At 34.8% G+C, this 24938-nt stretch overlaps 2 protein-coding genes across 8 annotated transcripts in view; both read right to left on the bottom strand.

Annotated features, from left to right (window-relative positions):
* The window catches only part of Hcf (Host cell factor), a 121880-nt gene extending 113497 nt beyond the window's left edge, over positions 1–8383 (bottom strand). For 2 of the 4 annotated variants that reach the window (XM_089242593.1, XM_089242595.1), the window contains exons 1-3: positions 8188–8383; positions 3747–4056; positions 1050–1279 (exon numbers count right to left, since the gene is read on the bottom strand). In XM_089242593.1, the coding sequence (XP_089098719.1) occupies positions 1050–1279; positions 3747–4056; positions 8188–8347 (700 nt within the window). In that variant the 5' untranslated portion in view covers positions 8348–8383. The remainder of the gene's footprint in view (positions 1–1049; positions 1280–3746; positions 4057–8187) is intronic. The other 2 variants (XM_089242594.1, XM_089242596.1) reach the window with 1 other exon arrangement.
* Positions 8384–11723: 3340 nt separating this feature from the next.
* LOC149075268 (uncharacterized) overlaps positions 11724–24938 on the bottom strand; it is a 67043-nt gene continuing 53828 nt past the window's right edge. For 2 of the 4 annotated variants that reach the window (XM_089242592.1, XM_089242589.1), the window contains 3 exons: positions 24112–24285; positions 22888–22980; positions 15590–15839 (listed from right to left, as the gene is read on the bottom strand). In XM_089242592.1, the coding sequence (XP_089098718.1) occupies positions 15724–15839; positions 22888–22980; positions 24112–24285 (383 nt within the window). In that variant the 3' untranslated portion in view covers positions 15590–15723. Of the gene's footprint in view, positions 15840–22887; positions 22981–24111; positions 24286–24938 lie in introns of all 4 variants that reach the window. The other 2 variants (XM_089242590.1, XM_089242591.1) reach the window with 2 other exon arrangements.

Here is a 24938-nt window from a genome sequence, read left to right as displayed (position 1 = left end):
AGCATCATCAGGAGTAACGTGATATGTCAAGGACAGAGCTCTCTAAGAACACTGGAAGTTTACATCTCAAGGAGATATCAAAGTTTTTCCTGAACGATAGGTGTAAATGGAAATTTCATTACACAACAGAAAGAACATGTGGGGGGAGGGAGGGGGCCTCTGAAGAAGGCAACAAAAAGATACAATTAATGCATTCAATAAAAAAATGTACGCAAAGGACGACCTTTGCTAAAATTATAGGTGGCACTAGAGATCGGCTCTGGTTGGTTTAAGAGTAGTCAAACAGGAAGGAAAAATGGTTGTGGTAAAATGGCACCCAATCATGTGGTTTGCCACAGTGGCAGTCGGCTGAAGTTGATTTACTGTGATTCCCAACTTCGAGGCACAAATTTGAGCCAATCTCCCTGTTAAAAAGTCTCGATGCAGAGAGCAACAGGCCTACAACTACTATTCAATCATTACGCTTCATGCATAGTTAGAAAAATTGATGGCAGGTGGCAGCACTACACATTACAAACATTACACAGTAACGAACTTTCACGGAAGGTTCACTACACATACACACATTCCAACATGTGCCAATTCATTAGAAGTTCCACAGAGGAATATGGACGAGGTGCATGTCTGGTTAGTAGTAGCCATGTGGTTTTGTAGGCTGAGATGTTTGTGTGTGCATGTACATGTTTTTTCATGGTAACATTAATATATTTAAAAAAATCCTAACTAAACCATCCTGATACCTACGTGTATAATATAATCAATACATCATTATAAAATAATCAGCAATCATAATTTTGAATTAAAAGCAATATATTTGGTGTGACTTGCCTGCAGCAATTGTAGTAAAATATACCTTTGTATGTTGCCCAGAAATTCTCTATGTAATGTATCAATATGACCCATGGAAGGTTATTCATATCCCTTTGGTTCGAAAAGTGTTTATTCAAATTTTTTTTTTTTTGTCTGTTTTGTCCATTGTGCTGTTTGTTTAATAAAAAAAAAATTCTCAATACCTGCAGAACAGGTGATCGGTTCACACTACAACTTACCGATTTCTAACTGCCAGAGATCTCCTAATCGACAACCACTCATCCCACCATAAATAATGAGACGTGGATGTTTGTTGTTTTTCCCGTGATATGCTACAGCTGTATGAGACTCTCTCGGAGGAGGAGGCTGACCACAGTACTGCGGCACATCCCAATGCATTGAATTTGTGTGATGTCTCAATTCCAATGTATAAAGATCATTCAGATATCTATGAGAAACAACAGAGTGCCTAACATAAGGCTTTTCTAAGTAACTTCAAATTAAATACATAAATGCAATACATATATCAAATCAACATCAAAACATCCCACAGAATATAGCATATATTGAAGAACCAGATACAATCTGCTCAATACATCTTGAAAGATATCGAAGCATGATATTATACAGTGAAACAATTCAATTTTTTTTTTCTGCAAGGGAAGTTCATCACTTAATTATAGATAAGTAGCTATAATACCGGGTGTTGCCCGGGTTTTCTTTAATGAGGCTTTTTGGATCACGTGATTCCCCTTCTTTCACCATAATTCACTCATATTTCAAGGGACATTCCCATACTTTTTCATCATTATTTGCTGTCAGACTATCCTAAAGAAATGCTAATTTCTTTTCCAATGATGCTTCATTGAATGTTATTTACTGGTCATTTTCTTTACGATAAACTTTTTTTTAATGAAATCATTCTAATAATTAACAGATCTACAGAAGTCCAATTTCCCTCCCATCTGCCTCAACTAGTGTGATGCCCTGTATTTTCTGGTATATACATCTGGATTTCCCATAATTTTCACTATAAAATATCACCAGCACAGTAATACCCCCATACATGTCAGCCTTACTATGTAGTAGCAATGTTAATTGATGGGGCTGGGGGAGGATGAAATTGTAGATTTGTAGAGAACAAATAATCAGTTTTATATGTATAAATGCAGAGTTGTTTGTTTTGCAGCACCACCTGTGAGTGAGTAAAATTTAAACTCTTTTATTTATCAAAAAGAACCAAGTTATATGATAAGTTATCTTAACGTAAACAGCAGCTTTTTATGTAAATCGGCCAATTTGTTGGTAATTTGATATTTATTCTTTAGAAATACAGTCTTTGTACTTGATATGATAATGGAGTTCAGAGTCATTCTTGAACAAAGAAGTTTTTTAAAAAACCAGACTTCCGTATTTCTTCAGGAGTTACTGTAGTTCCATATTCCATGGTATAAATCCATAGAAACTATGGAAATTCCATAGCAGTTGGCATGTACCCCCCCCCCCCATCAAAGCAAAATATGCTGAAATCTGAGGCATATGTAGCAGAACAATCCGTAAGAATTTTAAGAAAAGTAGATAGTAATTTTGCAGAATAATGTAAAAATTCTGATTAGGAGGTAATATCCATTAAATTACATACAATCAAACATGTAATAACAAAAAACACTTTCAGTATGAACATGCCACCATGTTTATTAGAGTTCATATATTTTGATGCTTTTGGCCACCATTCATACAGAGTACCCTTCCGATGGTGTGATGCCACAAGAGCTTTTCATGTGAATAGGGATGGGTCTTTCTGGCTACAGAAAAGTCAATGTATCTTTTCTTCACTTTTCAAATTTTTATTTTCTTCATATTGATGAAAGTACCTGAAACCCAGTTATATGAATTCATAGTCCCGTAAAAGCTTGCAAAATCTGAGCATTACCAGACTAAATCCAGAAAGTTGGTAGATCTGCAACTTTCTCACATAAAACTACAGTGACGACTTGTTGTTTTCGAATATTGAACAGACTTCCTTCCATGTTTAATGATCTATCAATACTCAGATATTTGCTCACAAGCTGCAACATTTTCTGCAAATATTCCTTATTAGATTTACTTGAATTGCAAGTATTGGCGAACTCTTAGGTCAAGGTACCACTGTTTCATAAATGAACGTTGTTATTAGTTACGAAGAAACTAAATTAAACTTTGATAACTCACCTTTTATAAATAAAAACAAATACAAAGGGTAACATTTGAAAATTCTGAGAAATATGTGTTTGAAATAAAGAAATCTATACACCAAACACTCGATTTAACATCCATAATATCAACTTATCTTGGCTAATAATGTGGCTATTTAAACTATTATTGAAGAGTATTAAGTACAGAAAAATTTTAGCTAGTTTTCAGACTTTTATATCAGTTATTTTTCTTTTCATTCATTAATTCCTATAAACACTTATTTTAAGCCTTTTCAGTGCCTTTTTGCTCGCGTATTTTTACTATTTTCCTGTCTCTAGTAATGATAAACACTAAAACTGAAAAAATAATTCTCTGTCCCAAACCTGGTGAAATTACATTCTTATTGGTTATGTGATTAATTATGCAATGTTCTTTCTGGATGGAGATCACGGGACAAACAGCCCAGCAATCTCTGATGACAATCCAGCTAGGTTATTATAATACCAGCCAAAATTTTTATCACCTCCTGCTTATCATATAGGCCCTTACCCCAAATGTTTTGTCCCACAACTCGATTGTGAAATAATTCTGATAAGAATACTGCAGAAATTGGTTTTTTTTAAATATATTTCTGCAGTATTCTATCTTCAATCAATACAAAACCTATTAATGAACAAAAAATTCTAAAAATCATATCACACATCTGATAGAAAAAAAAAAATTTCTTCAAAAAGTACACTTTAAAGACCTATATTGATTACCGTGGAATATTATTCTTCGGATCGTCACTATCATTAGCGAGCCCTCCAAACAAATACACTTTGTTGTTGATCAGAGTAAAACTGTGCCCAAGACGAGGACATGGTGGACTTCCATTTTTGGGTGGCTTAGGTCTCAGCCGTTTCCATTCCCACTTGCTTGCTTGCAATTCATACAGCTCGCTAGAGTATTTCCCATACTCCACCATTCCGCCAAAGATGAGGAGTCTGGTGCCTTCACATACAAAGCCGTAGGCAGCACAGCCAGGCGGGACATCACCTTTGACTGGTGGTACGAACCACTGGTTCGTTGCTAAAAAAAAAAAAAGAAATACGTATTCCAATAAATTTATTAATGCATCATGAAGGTATATTTCCCATTAGTTATTTTGATTTATTACAAACTGAGAATTGATTTCATAGTCTATATTCATCGAAACAATAAATGATATTATAAGGAATTATAATATTATTTATTTATACAATAATGTTGGCCGAGGCCTAAACATGAGAATGCGGTTGATGGTGACAGAAAAAAAGCTTTATATTTTTCGAAAATATAAATGCCGTGGGTGAATCAACGACAGTGGAGGGGAGAGAGTGCCAGTTAGAAATGGTATGTGGAAAAAAGCTAAATTTAAAGCAGTCGGTGGAAGCGGAGATAGGATTAATCTTAAGTGGATGATCAAGTCTGCTGGAGATATGTTGGCTTGGAAATGATACCGGTGGTATCAAAATTAAAAAGGCCATGGGGAATTTTAAAAAGCATGGTTAATTGAGAAAGAAGGCGGTGAGTATTTAGAGGGAGAAGATTAAGTTCGCGTTTAAGTTCAGAGACAGACACATAGGAGGACCAACTGTAATATAATCATTAACAACCGCCATTTTCAATCCACTGCTGGATGAAGGTCTCCTCTAAATTTTTTCCATTTTGCTCTGTCTGCCTTCCAGTTGACTCCAGCCACTTTTCTGATCTCGTCAATCCATCTTGAATGGGGACGCGTTCTCAAATTACAATATATAGATAGTTAAATGTAAAACCTCACTACAGCATGGAAGGAAATTGTCAACTTTTCTATACACGATCTCTCCATAAGAATCTTTCTTAAAGGTGGTTTCGATTTTTGGTGGTAAAGTAAAAAAAAAAAACTTTACGATTCCCCTTCTAGGTTACTAAACCTACTTTTTTAATATGGGTTATTGTCTTATGATGAAGTCATGCCTAGAGGTCACTAATAATAATAGGCTTTTGTATAAAGTGGAGCATTTGAATTATTTGCGTGCATTAACATTGTAAAGCTTTTTTTTCTTGTCCATCTATACCAGTGTTTCTCAACTGGTATTCCACGTTACGTTATTATTATGTCTCCCTGTTATTCCGCTCGAGAAAAATAAAAACAGTAAATTTGAAAAAATAATAATAAATAGTTTCAAACAATAAATAGGTCCAAGAAGGCATCCCCACACCAAGGATTGACAAGATCAGGAAAGTGACTGGAGTCAACTGGATGGCTAAAGCATCAGACAGAGAAAATGGAAACATTTTTAGAGAACTCCATCCAACAGTGGATTGAAAATGGTTGTTGTTGATGATGACGATTAAATATAAATCAGTAACTTTGATGCATAAATAAAAAAATAGGCCTATACTGGAGTCTACCATAGAAATTGTATACAGAAATGACTCGGCGAGTCAAAAAAGATGGGAAACCGCTGGTCTATGTCACATCTTTATGCCGTTTTTGCAGAAGGTTACCTTCAAGTTTTCTTGTTTAAATATGTAGTTTTCTCTCAGGTTGTACATACATATATCCACTCATTAATTTTTCGCACACTAGTCATTTTGGTTTTAATTCTGCAATCCTGTTTTTAATCAACTCAAAGATTGTTTTTGACCCAACCAAGGGAGATTTTTTTTTTTCCTCACGATCGTATTGTTCAAAAGGAAGTCTCGATTTTCAATCCAGCACCTGGTCTGAATGTCATATCTTTAATCGTGATCCCTTACTTGATGCGTGTTTTATTGTTGTTTTTGTCATTGTTAGTTTTTTGACATCTTTTTTTCATCTTATCAGTCATAGCGTTATCCATTTTTAGCAAAGTGTTGAGATTTTTTTTCTTGGTCAAGAGCGACGTACGAAAGCATCACTCCATTCCACTAATGGCGACTTCTTGTTATGCTTTCGGGTATTTTTCACCCTAAAGAAAAAACCAACACATTGCCAAAATTATAATACAGCTGTTCCTGAAAACGCTGGGGAGGATGGTGGCATATTGCTGCTTCAGCATAGTTGAAAACTTGAAGACAAAAAATGCAAGCAGAACATTGAGAATTGGCCTTCTCTGCATATACAGTCAGACCCAGATGCAATTGCACCATTTACTTCACAGAGTTCAGGGGCAAAAATAAGTTTGGTGTTATATTGGATCACAGTAGGACCTGTGAAATCCTTACACAGTCGATCCTGCATACCCCCAAAGCAGAAGGTTTCACATTGTTCTGCAGCAAAGCCCTCAGCTAACTGGAAATGTTCCACCGTAAAAATTCCCATAACAGTGTTTCTATATTCTTCTTAAAAATTCTTCCCATATTCTTCTGCAATATCATTGATTTTCTGCGACATGTCACAGATTTCTGCATATTCTGCTTTAGGGCTTGCATATAACATTCCCGCTTAATATGACTTATTTTTATGTTCTTATGGTCTCGGCTGTAAGTCTGATTTCTCGTTCAAAGCATTTTCCTGCCTATAATGCTTTTTTGAAAATTCTTAAGTGGGATCCAAGGTATATAGTTAGATGAAGATTTGCTCAGAAAATTGTTGGCGCTATATCAGAGTTTGACTGTACTACACAATACAGTGAAATGGCTATATGAACTGGTATTCAAGGGACCAGAAGAATGTATCTTTATAAAAGAGTTATCATTATAGATGAAATGCACAAAAATGCGAAAAAATTCAGTCAAGACAAACACGTGCAGATCTCCCCATTCAAAAGTCTCGTCCCAGAGAGCAACAGGTCTATAACGATACTATTATTCAATCATTACACTTCACTCAGAAAAATTGATGGCAGATGGAAGCACCATAGTCGAAAAGAACATTAATTATTAAGTAAAAGAATCCATAGAAATTAATGGTTAATTAATATAATGATAATTAATTATGGGAAAATTTTCGAACAGATAAAAATGCATTATTCCAGGGGGTGCAAGAAGGTAAGTCGTATTGCACTGGGAGTGCGGGAGAAAAAGGTTAAGAACCACTGAATTAGAGTGATGAAGAATTAAATGGTTTCTCTGATGAATAAAAAAAATTTGTAACATAATTTTTATTGCACATAACAAGCATTAGACAGAAACTATCTTCACGTCAGGTTCGCTACACATTCCAACATGTATCGATTCGTTAGAAGTTCCACAGAGGAATATGACAAGCTGCATGTTTGGTTCAGCAGTAGCGACAGATGAGAAATATAATTAGCATTGTAGAGGATATTGCACTCGGCGTCAGCCTGAATTGTTTTTGAACCTGCGGATGCTCATGTTCAGTTTCATGTAGGCAATTTTGATTTCAATTCTAAATCAATTCTGGGGGTGCTCACAGCATCCCCAGCTCCGACGCCACTGCATGCACTACACAGCTCTGTTTCCGATAACACAACTCAAACAAATAATTTTCTCATGCCTTCGGTGTCAAAAAATAATTTGGATATTTTTTGAAACCATTTACTTTCCAAATGTTTAAATTGTATTAACAGTGAAATATAAGCATTACTGGTTAACCAACTTTACAATTAATTGGATGAAAAGCAGTTTCAGTTTGGGAAGTGCTCAGAAAATGTCATTGGCGCCAAAACATTAAATAATGAAAACTAAAAAGCAAGTCCACCGAGCATAACTTGCTGGAGATCGCAGCGCTCAAAGGAGAGCGGATCAGGTCAATAATTCCTATCCAGTCATCACATCATCTGCGAGAGAAAGCATTAACAGCGACATAAACCAACTGCAAACCGGATGAAACAAGGAAACTTACTCGCGCGAGTTCTAGGATACGAACCCAGTCGGTTCCCACTACTTCAAAACTTCCATCCAGACGAAAAATAAAAAAACTTTAAGCATCGAAAGCCAGAAGCCAGCTCAATTGACAACTTTAATTGAATTTTTTTTAAAAAAGCGTTGTACCTAAGGGCGCCGCCATATTGGATTGAAAGCCCGCGTTAACTTTGATTGTCAATAATAACAAAAGTTGAGCTCAACCTATACGGCCGGATCGTCGCATCCTCGATCGGCCATACACAAAGATCGGATTTTACAGTAATAAGATGCAGAAAGAAGCCCGACATCAGATTTAGTAGGAGCGGTGTTTATTGACGCCATGTTTGTATATATGTAAACTACAGGACGCTAGTCTTAATAGGCGGGTGTACGAAAACGGCTTACTTGTGTTGTAGACGTGCAACTCATCGACGATTCCTTCATTGCCGCCACCAAACACGATCATAAGATCCTTGATCGCAACGGCACGATGGCCATGTCGAGGTCTAGGAGCTGGTCCAGTGGTATTTGTTACCCGCTTCCACTTCAGTGTGGGAGCCGCCATCTTGATTCATTCCCACAATCCAAATGAAATAACAAATAAAAAAGGCGGTTTACTCTCGTTACCAGACCAAGCGAGAAAAAAACATAGGGTCCAGAGACTGGAACCGTAAAATCTAAATTGTAAAACAAAGCGTAATCTAATGCCCAAATTATTTCGAAATTTTAATTTTTAGGATCTTTTATACAGCTTTCGGACTTATATCAAGCCTTTTTAAAAAAAACTGATCCAAGGTCAAAATAAAAAAAAACGAAACGCACTGCTGCCGAGAGTACGTGAGCGCGCCTTTTCCTTCCAAATTGCTTATGAAGCAAAGAAAACCAGAGTGAGGGAAATTCGTTTTTCCGTTGGACGAGGCCAACAAAAAAAAACGATTTCAAACACGCCCTAAAAAAAAATAATAAAAACACTTTTTTTTAGCACTAATTTTTTTGTTATTGGATTTTATTTATCACTGAATTTTTCCACCCTTTTGTTTTGCAATGCATATATTGCATCGTTTTTAATGCTAAAAAATGTATTGCGGTCTTTTCATTGAAAAGATCGGGCTCTCATTAGGTTTCTTTTTTCTATTCTCGGAACCGCAGATTGAAAGAAAGATTTATTTGCCGTAAATCATCTTTGGCATTTGTAATTCTAGTAGCGTCCCATCTTAACGGGTGGATCCATGGCCCCTACATCCTAGAGCAGGGCCCCTATGCTGGGATCTTTTGCGGCCCCCACCGACCACACTTTGACGGGCCCTTTTATGAATTTATAGCCTGAAAAAGCAAAAAAATGGTGAAAATCGCTCCAGGGCTGGAGCCTTGTCAGCCCACCCCTTGTGGGGGCCATGGGTGGATCAATTGGGCCCCTGAGTCCGGGGGGAAGCTGACTGGTCCGTTGCGTCAAGAGGGCTCCAACATAGGCGCCCAGTGCTTGTTTCATGGGCCCACACATAATTCAGCACGGCCCTAGGCTAGGATGTTTGGCAGGCTCTTGAGATCTTCGTAGACCCCCCACTAAAGTGAATTTACAGGGTGAAAATAAAAGAATCGTTTCGGGCTGGAGCCCAACCTTGTGGGCGGCCATGGCCTGTTTCTTACATGGGCAAACGGGGCATATGTCCAGGGCTCACAAATTTTCAAGGCCACAGATACTGCCTTCTCTATTATAGTACAGCCCCCCTCCCGACCAAAAGAGCAATATGGGGAGGGGGCAAAAATTAATATTTGGCCAGGTCCCAAACTTATGAGAAGCAGGCCCTAATTGGCCTTAACATTACATGAGGGCTCCAAAATGCATGCCTGCACCAGCTGACCAAAAATCTAGTTGTAGCCCTGCCCAAAATCAAGTAAAAGGTACCACTCTAGTTAAAGCGTCAAATCTGAGCTGGTAGGGCAAAAAAAAAGTTTGTCAACCAGAAAAAACATGCGGCCAAAGGGTGCCAAAAATAGGTCCAGCACAGGTAGAGATTTTTTTCTCGAGCCGCACCCCCCCCCCCCCTCCCCGCCCCGATCCTAACAACTAAACATTTTTATGATGTATCAAAACTTTTAAATATGAATAGTCCCCCCCCCCTCTTAAATTTGCTGAAACAGCTGCTCCGATACATATTGTTACTAAACGGTACCCAACCAGTATTCGAACCCAAGAAGGTTGAGCAAAATGAAAGAAATGGGGAAGAGAAATTTAATGTGGGGGGGATCTGATAGATACAAAATAGGAAAAAAGTAAAAAAAAAATGATTTCCACTTTGAAAAGAGACAAACTTTTTTTTTAAATCTATATCTGATACCGTTACTTGAGAGAGAGAAATGGTGAAAGCATCAATTGACTTTTATTTTGAAAAATATTGTTTAATTTTGCATTTTTCAATGTTTTCCACATCCAATCATCTATAATAAAATTACTGGTAGACAAATATTTGTGACTTTTTTAATGCATTTAAACTCGAATAGGTTTTTCACCGGATAAAGTAAATGGTTTCAGTGAATCAACAACCTCTGTAACTGTCGACTTTCAATTACAAAAAATTTTCAAACGACGCGCAGTTACTTAAAACCTCAAAATTTGTTTGAAGGGTCATATGCATGAAAGAATAAAGAAATTAACTTTTTATATACAGTCCCCATGCGTCCCAAAACTTAAAAAGTTGTTGCCCTGTCTCTCCTGCTGCTAACAAAAAAATTCCCATGCTTTTAAGTGCAATATTCACTGAGATATTCGAAAAACGGAGGAAAGTTGGGTAAAACACAGCTCTATACGTGGAAAAACCTTTTTTTCAGCATTTAACGCTGTTTTTTCTTAAATTTCCTCCATTTTGAGAATTTGAATGTCTCAGTGAATATTGCCCTTAGAAACATGGAAGTTTTTTGTTGGCATCAGGACAGATAGGGCAACAAGTTTATGAATTTTGAGGCATATAGAAAAAAAGTTAATTTCTTTATTTTTTTATGTATATCACCCCTAAAGCAAATGGAGGTTTTAAGTAACCACGTCATTTGAAAACTTCTTGTATGTGAAAGTATGTTTCCAAAGTCAATGGTTAGAGATATCCACTGTGCAAACAATTTGGGACAGTCTGTATTTTAGTAACAGTTCCTATAAAATAAAAATTCATGCATCTGTCATCTTCGCTACCAGTTTGTTTGGAACACAAATACACATACCTCAAATGTTCATAAATATGCTAGGGATGCATGCACACACATTAAACACTTTCGCCCGTGACCATAACTCATAAATTCATTGGAGCAATGTTTAAACAAGGAATGATTGGTTTATCGAGCATTAATTATATTTGCTAACATTCCCAATTCCACACCTCAATATTCCTGATGTAATATGAATCTGTTTTAGTTCTTGATATTTTATAACAGCAAATGAAACTAACTGCATTCAACTATGTCATTTGACAATACTAAATGCATATGCGATTAATTTATACCAAATGACCAATTTTGCTCAATCAAAAAAAATTGCAATTTGTAATTAAAATACAGTAAAACCTCTCTTTTGCAGTCACCTGCAGGATAAAAACAATTTTTTGTAAAAGAGCTACAGTTAATCAATGGGATTTGAAATGCATGCTCTTATTATAGAATGGGAAATTATTTGGCAGTTAAAGAGGGGTGACCACATCTGAGGGGTGTCTCGTAAGAGGAGATTTTACCATATATAATAAATATGAAAATGATGCAAGTTCGTTAAGTATAAAGAGATTCACATTCGAAAATTTCAGTATCCAGCGAATGTAAAAAAAAAAACATTATTCCAAGTGACTATAGGGTTGAAATTTGCAACATGTCAAACATGTGAATACCAGAACATTTAACTCAACAAAGTTTTTTTTTAAGAGACAGTAAATACTTGAGAATAAATTAAAAAACAACAAGCTGACGATAATCACATTTTATTTCCTCATCAACAGAAACATGAAAAATGTAATTTTAGCTAAAAAAAACAGATGACTTGTAAACATACAAAAATGAAAAATTTACACAGAGAAAAATTAATGAACATAGACAAAAATAATCGAAAGAAATAACAAAACAATTATGTAATGTTTTTACTATAAACTGTGCAGAAAGCTTGGAGCATTATAAGCTTCGCATATCTTTTCCAAAAACACCATGAAACTACATGCATTTTGCTTTGCAAGATGAAAATATTTCCATTTCATCACACAGCAACACATAACACTGAAGCTATACCTTCCTTATAACATTCATATTTTGCATTTATAAAAAGCCCCAAACTCTTTCAAAAATAAAGGAAATTCATGTCCCCCTCCCTTTTTTTACTAGCTTAAAAACATTTTAATCTGTCAAAGCTGTTTCAAGAAAAGAAGGAAGAGTACAAAACATGATTCAAAAAAAGTTTTAATCAAATTATAAATGACTAAAAAAATTATACATTTTTCCCATAATTTTTTGCATAGGGTCATCAAAGCACATTGTGAATTTAGACACATTATTTGAAGAAAAATCTCATTAAATAACCATGTATGGTATATTTTTGAATAAACTCCACACTTCCAAAACTTTTTCGAAAAAGTATGTGGGAATATGCCCATTTTATTTAATTTTCAAACCCTATTTTTAAATACTTTGTTTAGGCCGAAATTTAAGCAGATTTATAATTCACATATTAAAATCATATTAGATGAATAGCAATGAAAATGGCAGTCCAACAGCTAATACTAATGTAGGTCACTTGTTCCCTTAATAATTGAATTCAGCATATTTCGAACTATACAGTTATGATATAATGACCAGTTTTGTTTTTTTGTTTCCAGAAAAACATTCAAGTAAACACCCATGCATTAAACAGATGTACTTTACACAAATATAAATCTGTGATAAATATATACGCTATTCCTAATAAAAAATGGATAAGTTAAGATGACCAATACATCTATTCTAGTATATGGTTTTTGCTTTTATTTTCAAAAAAAAAATTTCCCCGATTTCCCCAGAAATTAATTTGTAAAAAGACATCATTGAGGATGTTATGGCAGTTTAATTTTTCATTTTTGCACTCATAGGCTACAACTTCAACATCTATAGATAACAATACCATTTCCGAAATGAGTAGCATCCAAATGAAACACAATAATATTGAAGTTTCTGTCTCATACAAAATCATTTAGACAATCTAAAAACATTTTAGTGTTTGCTCAATTAACTTGTACATACAAGAACATTTGAACTTAAACTATTGTATGTAGCAGGGCTGGACAAATCTGGCTTTACATGCTTGGGGCATGTTTGGCAAAAACTTTGATCGAGCATCTATGTTTTTCAGCTACATTTGGGCGTGTAAAAAAAAAAGTTTAATGATTTCATTATTCTCATCAGCAACAATACAAGTGTTTGTATACACATGCTTAAAGTTACACAGAATTAATTAGGTAGTCATGGTGAAGCATACATGTATTGATCTATTTTTATTGCCCTAATATTTTAAGGCCCTGCATGGACCTCAAATCCTGCATTTGGGCAGGCACCCACACCAGGATTTTCCATAGGCCTTTATAAAAAAAATATATAAGTAAAACATAATGGCATTCATCCTGGGCAGCTGGGTTGGAGCTCTGTCAGTTCCCCTCCTATGTGGGAGTCACAGCTATGCACCTGCCGAAGTCGTCCTGTATCGTAAATTGGTTATGATTTAAGACAAAATGCTTCCCTTTGATGCATAGGCCCTCATGATAACTGAATCTAGTTGCAGTTTTATGTATATAACTGGTTCATAGATATTTTCATTCAGGTTGGGTGGTCTCAGAAAGATCACTTTGTCCAAGGACATATGATGCTCTTAAGATGGACCTGGGTTAACAGCAACTGGGCTACTTCTTTTTAAATGCCAACAGGGCAGGAAATTAAATTAGCTGTTGTGACTGATTTTTAATTTTTAATTGATGACTGTATTGCTTTTGAATTTTTGTATTTATTTCAAAATTTTGATTTCTTATATCCAAATGAGTTATTTTTTTCAATTTTTAAACTAAACCCAGTATAAATATTTAGTAATATTTTTCAGGCATCTATTAGTTTGAGTCACATGCTGGATTGGGCATTTAAATGTTTTTAGATTTGTCCAGCCCTGGTATGTAGTAGCCTTTTGAATAAAAGTTTTTGTCAAATACGTAATTGGTGACATGTTAAAGTTTGTTACAGCAATGACAATTGGAACTGAAATTTTCAAATCAGATCAACTTGGAATGTTTCCATGTTTAACAACTTTCTTTAAGCGTCCATAGATCTTATAACAACAACAATACATGAAGATTTACTCTTCAATTCCATTTGAATAAAAAATAGATAATATATACTGTATATATTGTTGGTATAAATACTATATTTTAATATGTATAAGGAACTTCCCTGATTTTTTGGGTTTAAAATTTGGAAAAAAGTTTTAATGAAAGATATTTATTTAAACATACAGAAAAATTTTTTTTTATTCATCAAAGAAACCATTTAATTCTTCATCACTCTAATTCAGTGGTTCTTAACCTTTTTCTCTCACACTCCCAGTGCAATGCGACTTACCTTCTTGCACCCCCTGGAATAATGCATTTTTATCTGTTCGAAAATTTTCCCATAATTAATTACATTAATTAACCATTAATTAATTTCTATGAATTCTTTTACTTAATAATTAATGTTCTTTTTGGCTATGGCTAATATTTAATTTTGGCTTTATTTATTTTTATTTATTTTAACATTTTTTGAGATTTAGAAAAAAATATTCATTGAATAGTTCATTTATTGATTCCAGCTGCAAAAACTATAATTAATGTATGATCTTTCCTAATCAAAAAAGGAACTTTTACAATGCAAATTGTGTGACACATTTCTGCAAAGCGAAAGCCAAGAGATGAAATATCGAAATATTGGTACGATTCATATTTTTTTTAAGAACTGAGAAACTGAAATGATGATAAAGTTTTATCATTTCAATTTTCCGGAATAATCAGTCAACATGTTGTCTTTTTTTTTCCATCTCACACCCCCGGTTAAAAACCACTGCTCTAATCTGATACATCACAGTGTAATTTATTTGTTGTAATTGTGTGAGTAATTTTTTTAATATCTATAGTACTACCCATGTATAATAAATCCCTCAATCAATTTGACCCAATTTTCAGCAAAAAGGAGGGGTTCTTTATGCACATTAAAATACAGTACTTAATAGTTTTATCTTAATTTTCAAAAAATGAAGAGCTAACTCAAATTTCAGGATATAAAGTATATTTCAATTACAAGGCAAAAAAAAAATTGTTATAACTCTCTAGGAATGAAATACCCTATTTCTTACAAAAAATATTTCCATGTCAATAGACAACCAGCATCAAAACACTCTGGACTATTTCATATGAAGCCATGATAAAATTTCCTAAAGAACAAAAAGCACAGGTCACATGCAGTCCTACCATATGCATTATAGATTAGCAATTGTTCTGCATTTATGAATTTAAAGTAAGAGTAAAGTGTAAATGAAATTACAATCTTGTAGGAGGGTGTGTTTTGATGCTTTCCCTTCTTTTCTACAAAAGGTTACAGATTTTTCTGGATCTTTGAGAGAATATTGATAACCTTTTCTAATATACCTCATAATGTTTCAATAGTTATATATTTTTTATTTTCTATGTTCATAATGACGAACTGGAAGAGCATTTAATACATTTTAATACTTAAACCAGAACAAAGATATTTGACATGAAACTGAAACAGATACGGATGTATCAATGAGGAGATATATTCTTATCTAATAATCAGATTTCAGTATTGTAATACAATCAGGGAAAAAAACAAAGTTCAAAATTTTGTGGCACTCGTGTGGTTATTTAATTTAGTTGACATTTATATTTTGTAAAGATCACCAGGGTGCTATTTTTTACCCCAGAACTGATCAAGTCGGCTACGAGCTCTCTCAAGAACATCTGCAGTAGTCATTCGAGCAGTGCTTTGAGCAACTGATGGAACTTCTTCCGCGGGAGCAGAAACTGAAATAAAATTTCATAAAATAATGAAGTACACCTTATCAATGATAATTAAAATTTATCTTATAAAACAAATTACATTTAAAAAAAAAAACAAGTGCATAGTTATACAATAATTAAGAAAGTATTAGTCAAACTTTATTAAATACAAATATAAATGCCACAACAGGAAAATTGCCAAACGAGACAGCTGATAAAAGATGCCATAAAAAATATGGATGTCAAATATATCCAAAATACAACAACCCAATATGAAGCATATATCACGAAAGAAAAAACTAATAGCTAATACTATGTAATACACTGCCCATAAAAAGATTATAGTTGTCTTAATCTAAGTATGAACAGCTTCTTGATTCATGCCACTATGTTTATCATACTTCTTTTTGAGCGTGCCAATTGTGTTCCAGTTCACAACTACCGGACATAAGCCATTCCATTTATCAACAACCCTCTCCGAGAAAAACTCCTTGCAACCCCACAACCCGGAATTGTCCCTTGCTAAACAATACTGATGTAACCTTGTCAAAGCCCCCACAACACTCTCAGCAACACTACTTCAGTAAATCTGTGCCACTGGCCCCAACAGCTCATTAGCACATTCTGTAAGGACCCTAGGATAAATATCTGGTCTACTTTGTTTACACATATATTTTTTAGTTTTAGGATTTTCACATTACCCACTTGAATATCGTTGAAGACTTTATTGTCCTATGACACGTCCATACTTCATGTATCACCTTCTCTATTAAAAACTGATACGAAAAAGTCATTGAGAGCACTGCATGCATGACAACATTACTCTTTACCCTAAATCCCTCTACTGAGAGGGGGGGGGGGCTAATTATACCCTTAAATCCATTGTTGACATACTTGAAACATGATTTTGGGTCTGTGCCAATGTTATCTGCCAATCTATATAGATTAAACTTTTTACTTTCCCTAAATCACACTCTTCAATGCCTTTCTTTTTCAGTAAATGTTGATATGTCAATATGTCACCTGTTGCACTTTCATACTCTATAAATGCCTTTTTCATTTCAAGATAAAGATTACATACGTTATCAGTGAACCAGACAGGGTACGACAAACAAATGCACTTTTTACGAACAAAAGGTATGATATCATACAAAACAGAGGACAGCTTCGTACTAAATTCTTCCCATTGAATGACCCCACCAACTGATTCTAACCTGTCTAAAAATGCCCACTACCCTTTCTTTCAAAAGATCGAAATTGGTTCTTTGGAAATATAAGGAGCCCTTCTTCTGTTATTACCTGAACAAATGTTAGAGAAAACTGATGACACAATGATCACTAGAAAAACATTTATCCCCCCACCAAAACATATTCAACAAGATTCTCAGAACTAAATCCAATATAGAAGTGCCCCTAGTGGCTCCTGATGTCTGCTGATACAAAAAATTACTGAGCACCAACTTAATAAAGCCTTTCTTGTATTGGTTTCTAGCCTATAGGTTCTCCCAATCGATACATGGGTAATCGAAATTCCCTAATATGACAACCCTCTTATAATTACACATGTAGGAAATTTCCTCATGAAGTTTGGCGATGTAGTTTGGATCCTTATTCAGTGAATTATATCAAACTCCTACCATAAGCTTATGATACTTTTTGTTTTCGAGCTCAACCCAAGTAGTTTCTATATTCCTATTCTGTATGTTACACTTGTGGTGTCCCATGCAGAGGACCCCCAAGAGTCGGGTCAACGACCTCGAGTGTATCATGTGATCACGAGTACTGGAGACAAAAGTCTGGAAAACAACAGCAGAGAGTCACTACACAGGAAAGCATGAGGTTCAAATTTTCTATGTCTGTCTTCCTTTTTTATTAACCAAGATAATTATTATGTGTCATCGTAATAAATGTTTATTCTGAAAACAGTGACTGAACACTCTCAAGCTTGAAACATGATTTCACATAAGCCAAGACCACCTCCTTTCCTGGCAGGTCTATTTTTGAAAAAGTATCATATCCCGAGATGTGTAAGCATGATTCATTCCCCATCATTTGCCCAAGATTCTGTAATGGCTACATGGTAAAGACAAAGTAAAAAAAAACACCAACAATTCTTTGCACTAATCAAATTTTACAATGACTACTACTACTAAAACTGTGCACCCACCTCATACACACATTCATTGCTCTGCAGAATTCCTAATCAATCCGCACATGCCAAGATGTGTGGTCTGAGTGTATGTGTGGCACTTAACATATTTATGTCGTAAGTAGTACTCATTCAGTGTTCTTGCTGGTGCTGCCATCTGTCTCCCCATATTTTGAAGCAAAGATGGTAAATGCTTGAATTTTCATATTATATAAGTATAGTGTTGAAGGTCTTAAGTTTACACTGATAAGTCATTTTCATTATTTTCAACGTGAAAAAAATTTTTTTTTGCATCTTCATACATCTTAATATGGTTTACTGTATTTTCGTGTTACAAAACTGTAAAAGAAATAAACAGATTAAAGTGATTATGTTTTTGATTCTGTTCAGTTCTAAACATTAATACACCGGGCAAGCATGCATACCCGGTATGCAAGAGGCCTGGGTTCGAGTCCCGGCGGAGACGTGATGACTTTTCTTTCCGAGCTCACCTCAGCATAATATCTGGAAAATAACTGTTCCCTTGATTAATACACTGGTTTCCAAAACTTAAGTCTGCAATCCACATCTCCTAGTGTGGTTATTAATGATTTTTAGTGGGTGAAACTTAAACAAAAGTTATGGCAGCATGCAAGTAACAAATACTGTGCCCACTTGCAATCTGCCATGCAAAATGTCTGTGAATCCTGATATTATATGAAAAAATTTAATACTCTGATGTGTTGTAGACCTCCCATCATCAGGCATCTCTGCTCATGCCTTCCCTCCTTATGGAAACCTATTTAAACAAAACAAAAAGGATTGGGTGCCTCTTTGGATGAAACTCAATTTACCCAATAGGACTATAAAAAGGAGGGAACACCCATAACCCAACTGTTGTCATACCATTATATCTTAAGTTTTTCTTTATGGATTGTAAAATCAAAGCTGTTAAAATCAATTTTCATCACAATCGATTGGTTGCTGCCATATTAAGTATGTATATGACTAACAATGGAATGGACATTGTTTTGATGCAGGAATCATAGACAAAAAATATTTGAAGTCCAAGGATGAAGCATTGGCGTACGCAAAGGGGCGGTTGGGATTCTAACCCTCTCCCCAGCTAAAATTATGGTGCTGTTTTGCAAGAAAAATATGCACCCCCCCCCCCCCGGGAGAAAATCCTGCATACGCCTATGTTAAGGGATATACAGTAAAACCTCCCAACAATGACCACTAATGGAACCTTGAAAATATGGTTGCTATTGGGATCTGGCCATTATTAGAATGGCCATTTTATTTCTGAAAAATAAATTAAATTTACAATCTATATCACATGCAAAATGGTAATCCGTTCAGTAATTTATTATGATATTTATATAATCGATTAATTTATATAATGTTAATTATTAAAATGATAAATTTTATCAGAATATATGATTATATTGATACTGTAATATTATAATAATTGCTTAATGGACAGGGCTGCCCGACTAGAGGGGGGTCAGGCGGGTATAGTGCCCTGCTGTTGTTTCTTTTTAATTAGTCTTTTTTCACTAAGTCATTTCTGTTGTATTCTAAATCAGGACTTAAAGCCTAAATTTTAAGATGCTAAAATAGCACTGTACATCGATTAACAGGGCCACAACTAGATGCTTGGGTCAGTGGGGGCAATCACATTTTGGCAAACCCCTCTGGTCTAGTGCTGAGGCACCAACCAGAACCGCCTAATCCCCTCTAGTAGGGCGGCCCTGTTGATTAATCTATATATATAAAATTGATTTTCTATCTGTGTGTATGTATGTTCTCTATACAAATCTACAATTTTACATCAATCGTCACCAAATTTTGCATATATACCAAATGGGACCCGACTTGAACGATAGGCTACTTTCAAATTTCGTCAGAGCAGGGCAAGTGCCCCAAATGGGCAAAAAACTGTCGTGCAACAATGGTTTTTGGACCTCAACAATCACTTTCCGAACGTTTACTTTGGTTACCGTGGTTCCCTAGCGATGCGTTTCAGACGTGCATATGCCTTTACAATGGTTTGTCACTTCTTCAACGCTGCCCAGAATATGAATAATAGTTTATGCCTTTATAATGGTTTGCCACACATTTTCAATACTCTCAGTAATGAGGCTTTTTGAATAGGCGTCATAATCATCGCTTTGAGGGTCAGGTGAAGGGTGATCCTCATAGAAATCAGTGTTAAAATTACCGATTTTACTGTAGAAGTTGCGGAAATTTGGGGGGGTTTTCTGTCACAAGAATAATAAAAAATAGTATTGAATTCTCGATTTCTGAAATATTGAGTTCGCTTAGAGATACGAAGCTCAGGAAATTAAATATGAAGTAATTATCCGGACCTACTTTCGAGCTGGATATTCATGCAATGGCATTGATTTCAACTTTTTATTTATATCTTCTCAAGCATGAACATTAATGTCTCCGTATTGTCTTTTAATATTGAACTGCATAAATTCATGTAATTTATGATGTTTTAAAACTAATTATGGGCCCGTGAAAAGTACATTTTTGAAAGCTGAAACAGGCAGATAGGTAACTTGAAGTTCAAGTGGAGGAGGGGGGATCAAAATACTTGGCACTCCTTAAAAAAGAAAAAAAAAATTATTCATTTCTATGTTTCTTTAAATCTAGATTTTTGCTTCTTTCATGAGTCGCTGAGGAAGTCACCATATTGGTTAACTTAGACACGGTGTGCATGTCCCTCAATGAAAAAGGGAGATTTCATGTGATCCAAAAAGCCTCATTCAAGAAAACTCGGGCAGCGCCGGGTATTAAAGCTAGGCATTTGGCCAAAATAGACCAAAATCCTTAATATTTAGATTACAGGGTATAATCTATATCTATCATCCAGATTTATCTCCCGCATTTTTTTAATTATACAAATCCGCATTCCTCTACCATTTCGGCAATTGTGCAAGTTCGAAACATGTTCCCTTATTTATTTTTGTAATTATGCAAGTTGCAAAATGTTTTTCTTTCATTTTTGTCATTATACAAGTTCATATATAGCATGTTTTTCTCTCATTTTTTATATTGTGGAAGTTCACAACATGTTTTCTTTCCTATTTTTGTACATGGCAACGAGCTAGTCAATTATAATCTTACAGTGTCAATATAATCATATATTCTGATAAAATTATTTCAATAATTATTATATAAATTAATAAATTATATAATTATTGTAATCAATCACAGAACAAATCTGGAACACCTTTTTTAAGTGGTCTGCAGCACATTTGAAGATCACTTAAGTGGCCCGTGGCACAACTCTGGATCGCTTAAGTGGGCCTTTTTTCATCTACACTGCCTTCAATATACCTATCTAGCATTTGTACCCAAAAAAAGAACAGCATACATATTTTTTCCTCCCACAGAGTTCAGGGAAAAGAAATTCCCATGAAAATCAGTTAAAAATAATTTTCCTTATAGTGAAAAATGTGCACTTTTCCCCCCAACTCCATGTCCAAAGTGGCTGTTGTTTTAGAAATTGTTGTTCAGAGGGTACCTTTAATGTTATGTCTATGAGAGGCTATTACAGGAGGTTTTACTGTGATATTTTTTATTCGGTGTTTCTGGTGATTGAATTGAAGCTTGCATTCTTGCAAGCAAAAGCTAACTAGTATAAATCTTGTAAATTATCTGAGTCAGTTGCTATCAAGATGTCTTAGAAAATGCAAAGGGCATAAATAAATTAAGTTAAAGCACTTGCATATAAGTTTGAGCACTTGGGGTTAGCAGGTCATCATTTTATTAAACCCTGAGAGCTTGAAGATATATCCCTCACATCTTCAAAATGAACTTCAGCTACAGGTCTTTACAAAGGACTTCTTTTTTGGAGTGAGTTGTGCAATTGCTCTTATGATTGCAGTGCTGTTTCATGAAATCATCTACCTTTAATAAAAGAGGAATTACTTCAAAAGCAACAGCAATGTTATTGAGCAATTGCTTATCTTTAACAACAACATCGCAATGCATTAAAAGTAATGTATCTAAAAGATTTTGTGATACAGCCATACAGCAGAGGAGAGTGTGACAGCAATTTCTTCAAGTATATTGAATATATATCGTACATATATATTATATATGAAGCAGGAATATACAAACTTTAGCTTTTTTTTACCTTATTTTGCTATCTAAGTTTTGCCTGAAATGAAACGTGAATGTGTATCCCTATTGAAACACATTACAAAACATTTTAGAAAAGTAACTTCCATAGAGTAACATGGGTAGAGTAAACATTCAAACATCATTTCTCTGTGTCCTTTTTTTCCAAAGTCATTGCACATTCATACTTCTAGCATGATGGGGGAGATCGATATTTGATTACAACTAGTTTTGATGAAACTAATCTTTACATTGATGAATATTTACTTATCTGAAAATTCAGATTTTTCAATGTACGCTCCATTCAATCATTGAGAAATTTATATCAGAAAGTTATATTTGCAGAGTTTTTAAGAGCATACTTCTCTTTCTTAACCAAACATGCACCTCATACACATTTCTTTATGTATGGCCTTAGCGCATTTATGTTGTTAGAGTTGTGCTTGTTTCATGTTCTTTACTGTGCTGCCATCTGTAAGGTGGTAAATGCTTGAATTTTTATGTTACAGTAAGTATCATGCTGAAGGTGTGCCTGCTCTCTGCAGAGACTTTTTTTAAAACAATTGTTTACAGTGTAAAGATTACACAGTGAAAAAAGTTGACTATTTTTCATAGCTGGATAAGTAAATAAAGAACTAGAGTGGATATTGTGCTTTGTTTCAATGATATTCAATTAGAAGGATTTGAATGCATATAAATTGAAAGATTTTAATGCAACAAGATGTCAACTTGAATCCAGAGAGTTAATTATTCAATTTTCACAAGTTCATCAAACAGAAGTAATGAAATAAAAGGCGTAATGCCAACCTATTTTTCCAGGTTCTTCACTAGGTAATGATTTACTGCGAACTTGTTTTTCTTCATACTCTGGTTTAATTTTTGATTGAGGCAACAACGGTTCTGTAAAGAAATAAAAATCAGTATGAAATCTTATCACAATTTAAGACAAAAATATGTTCAGAAAACACATTAAATATTCTGGAAAACACGGAATGAATGAAACTAGAATGCACACTAAATTTGGCAATCAATTGCAAAGGAATAGTCACCCTCTACTTTTTCCTGTACTCTGTGAACATTAAATTTTTTGTTTAATGAAAACTCAGCCTAATATTTAATATCTTATATTCATGTCATAGCATACATATGTATAAAAGTTTAGTAGGCCAAAGGACCCGAGCCCCAAGCAAACATGTCCTGGTCTGAAAATATAAATTGTAAATAAAAGTATTTTTAACAAACCAGATATCTATCCACTAAGTCGTTGTTATAAAAGAAGCGGAACATTGCATCCCCCCTCAAAGTGGGCAATGTCACTCCCTGGGGAATAGAATGTTCCGGCAGGGTGGTAGAAGCTATCAGTTTAGTATAGGATTCTATGGATATACTTGGCTTGGAAGCAGGTGATGGAGCAGGGTCATACAATACAGGCAACTGAATAAATTTTAGAGATGACTAGCTATAATACCTGGCGCTGCCCGGGTTTTCTTCAATTACCAAGAGGATTGGTAAAGTGACAAACCATTATAACAGAATGCACTATTATATAATACATTGCAGCATTACAGTGACAAACCATTATAAAGGCATATGCACGTCGGAAACGCATTGCTAGAGAATGGAGGTAACCAAAATAAACATTCCGAAAGTGATAGTTAAGACCCAGGAACCATTTTTGCCTGACAGTTTTTTGCCCATCTTGGGCATTTGCCCAACTCTGACGAACTTTTAAAGTAGCTTATCATTCAAGTCGGGTCCCGTTTGGTATATATGCAAAATTTGGCGATGATAGATCTACAATTGTAGATTTATATAGAGAACATACATACACACAGATAGAAAATCAATTTTATTTATATATATAGATTTTTGTAAAGACAATTCACAAGCTAATTTCACAGGGAATCGAATCCCTGCTCCCGATTGCGATCCGGGTGAGTGTGCTAACTACTATGCTACAGAAACATTGATAACTTATTTCTATGGAGCACATGTATGGATTTTATTCTAGTCTTTGGAGATGGTACTTACCAGCAGCACCACTGTCTGTCCATTGCAGTTTCTTGCCTTTGTCCAATGGCACAGTCCAGTTTTCAGGTTCAGGACTTTTAACCCCAGTCACCTCTTCTGGAGTTTGTACATGTGTAAGAGGGACTGGTGCAGCAGCAGGTGCATGGGATAACTCTACAGAATTTTCCTTTGCTTCTACACAAGAGAAAATACACAAGAGACATTTGGAATACATTTATAAATATAACATACATGTTTTTCTTATAAAACAGTGAAGAAAAAACTAATGTATAAACAACTGCATTTTTTTTCTTGGGGGAGGATAACTTTCAGTTTAAAACCTAATTGCATGATAAAAGATAATTTTTAGACAAAGAACTTCCCAGTACACAATAATTTGATAATCACTATAATCATAATGCTCAATTCAAAATTGTACATGAATGAACTCTTGACCAATTTACAACTTTAGTTCGAGTTTAAATACTTTGAAGAACAAAATAAACTGGTTTCAGAAAGTTTTTAATATTATAGAGAATGTTTGTTAAAGCAAACTGCCATTCAAAATGATGATCATTCTAATTTGTTCTGCATTCCCACAATAGTACAATAGAACCTTGATAGCTCGATACTCTAAGAAGATCAGAACATATGTCAACTGAAACAGATATTCAGTTAGAAAGATTTAATCTGATCTACCCCGTGACCATTTTTTACGGACTTCATGCATATATAGTCCACCGATCACAAGAAGAACACTGGCTACGTCACGTTGGACGATTCTATTGTTTACTTTTAGGTAAAGCAACTGCCCATCGAAAACAGCGCATTAGCAACGGCGCTGTCCC

This window comes from Pholcus phalangioides, unplaced genomic scaffold, assembly GCF_987345545.1.
Source record: "Pholcus phalangioides strain wild (caught in Gottingen) unplaced genomic scaffold, Ppha-v1.0 ptg000015l_1, whole genome shotgun sequence".
Classification (NCBI taxonomy): domain Eukaryota; kingdom Metazoa; phylum Arthropoda; class Arachnida; order Araneae; family Pholcidae; genus Pholcus; species Pholcus phalangioides.
This window is presented reverse-complemented; position numbering and strand designations above follow the sequence as displayed.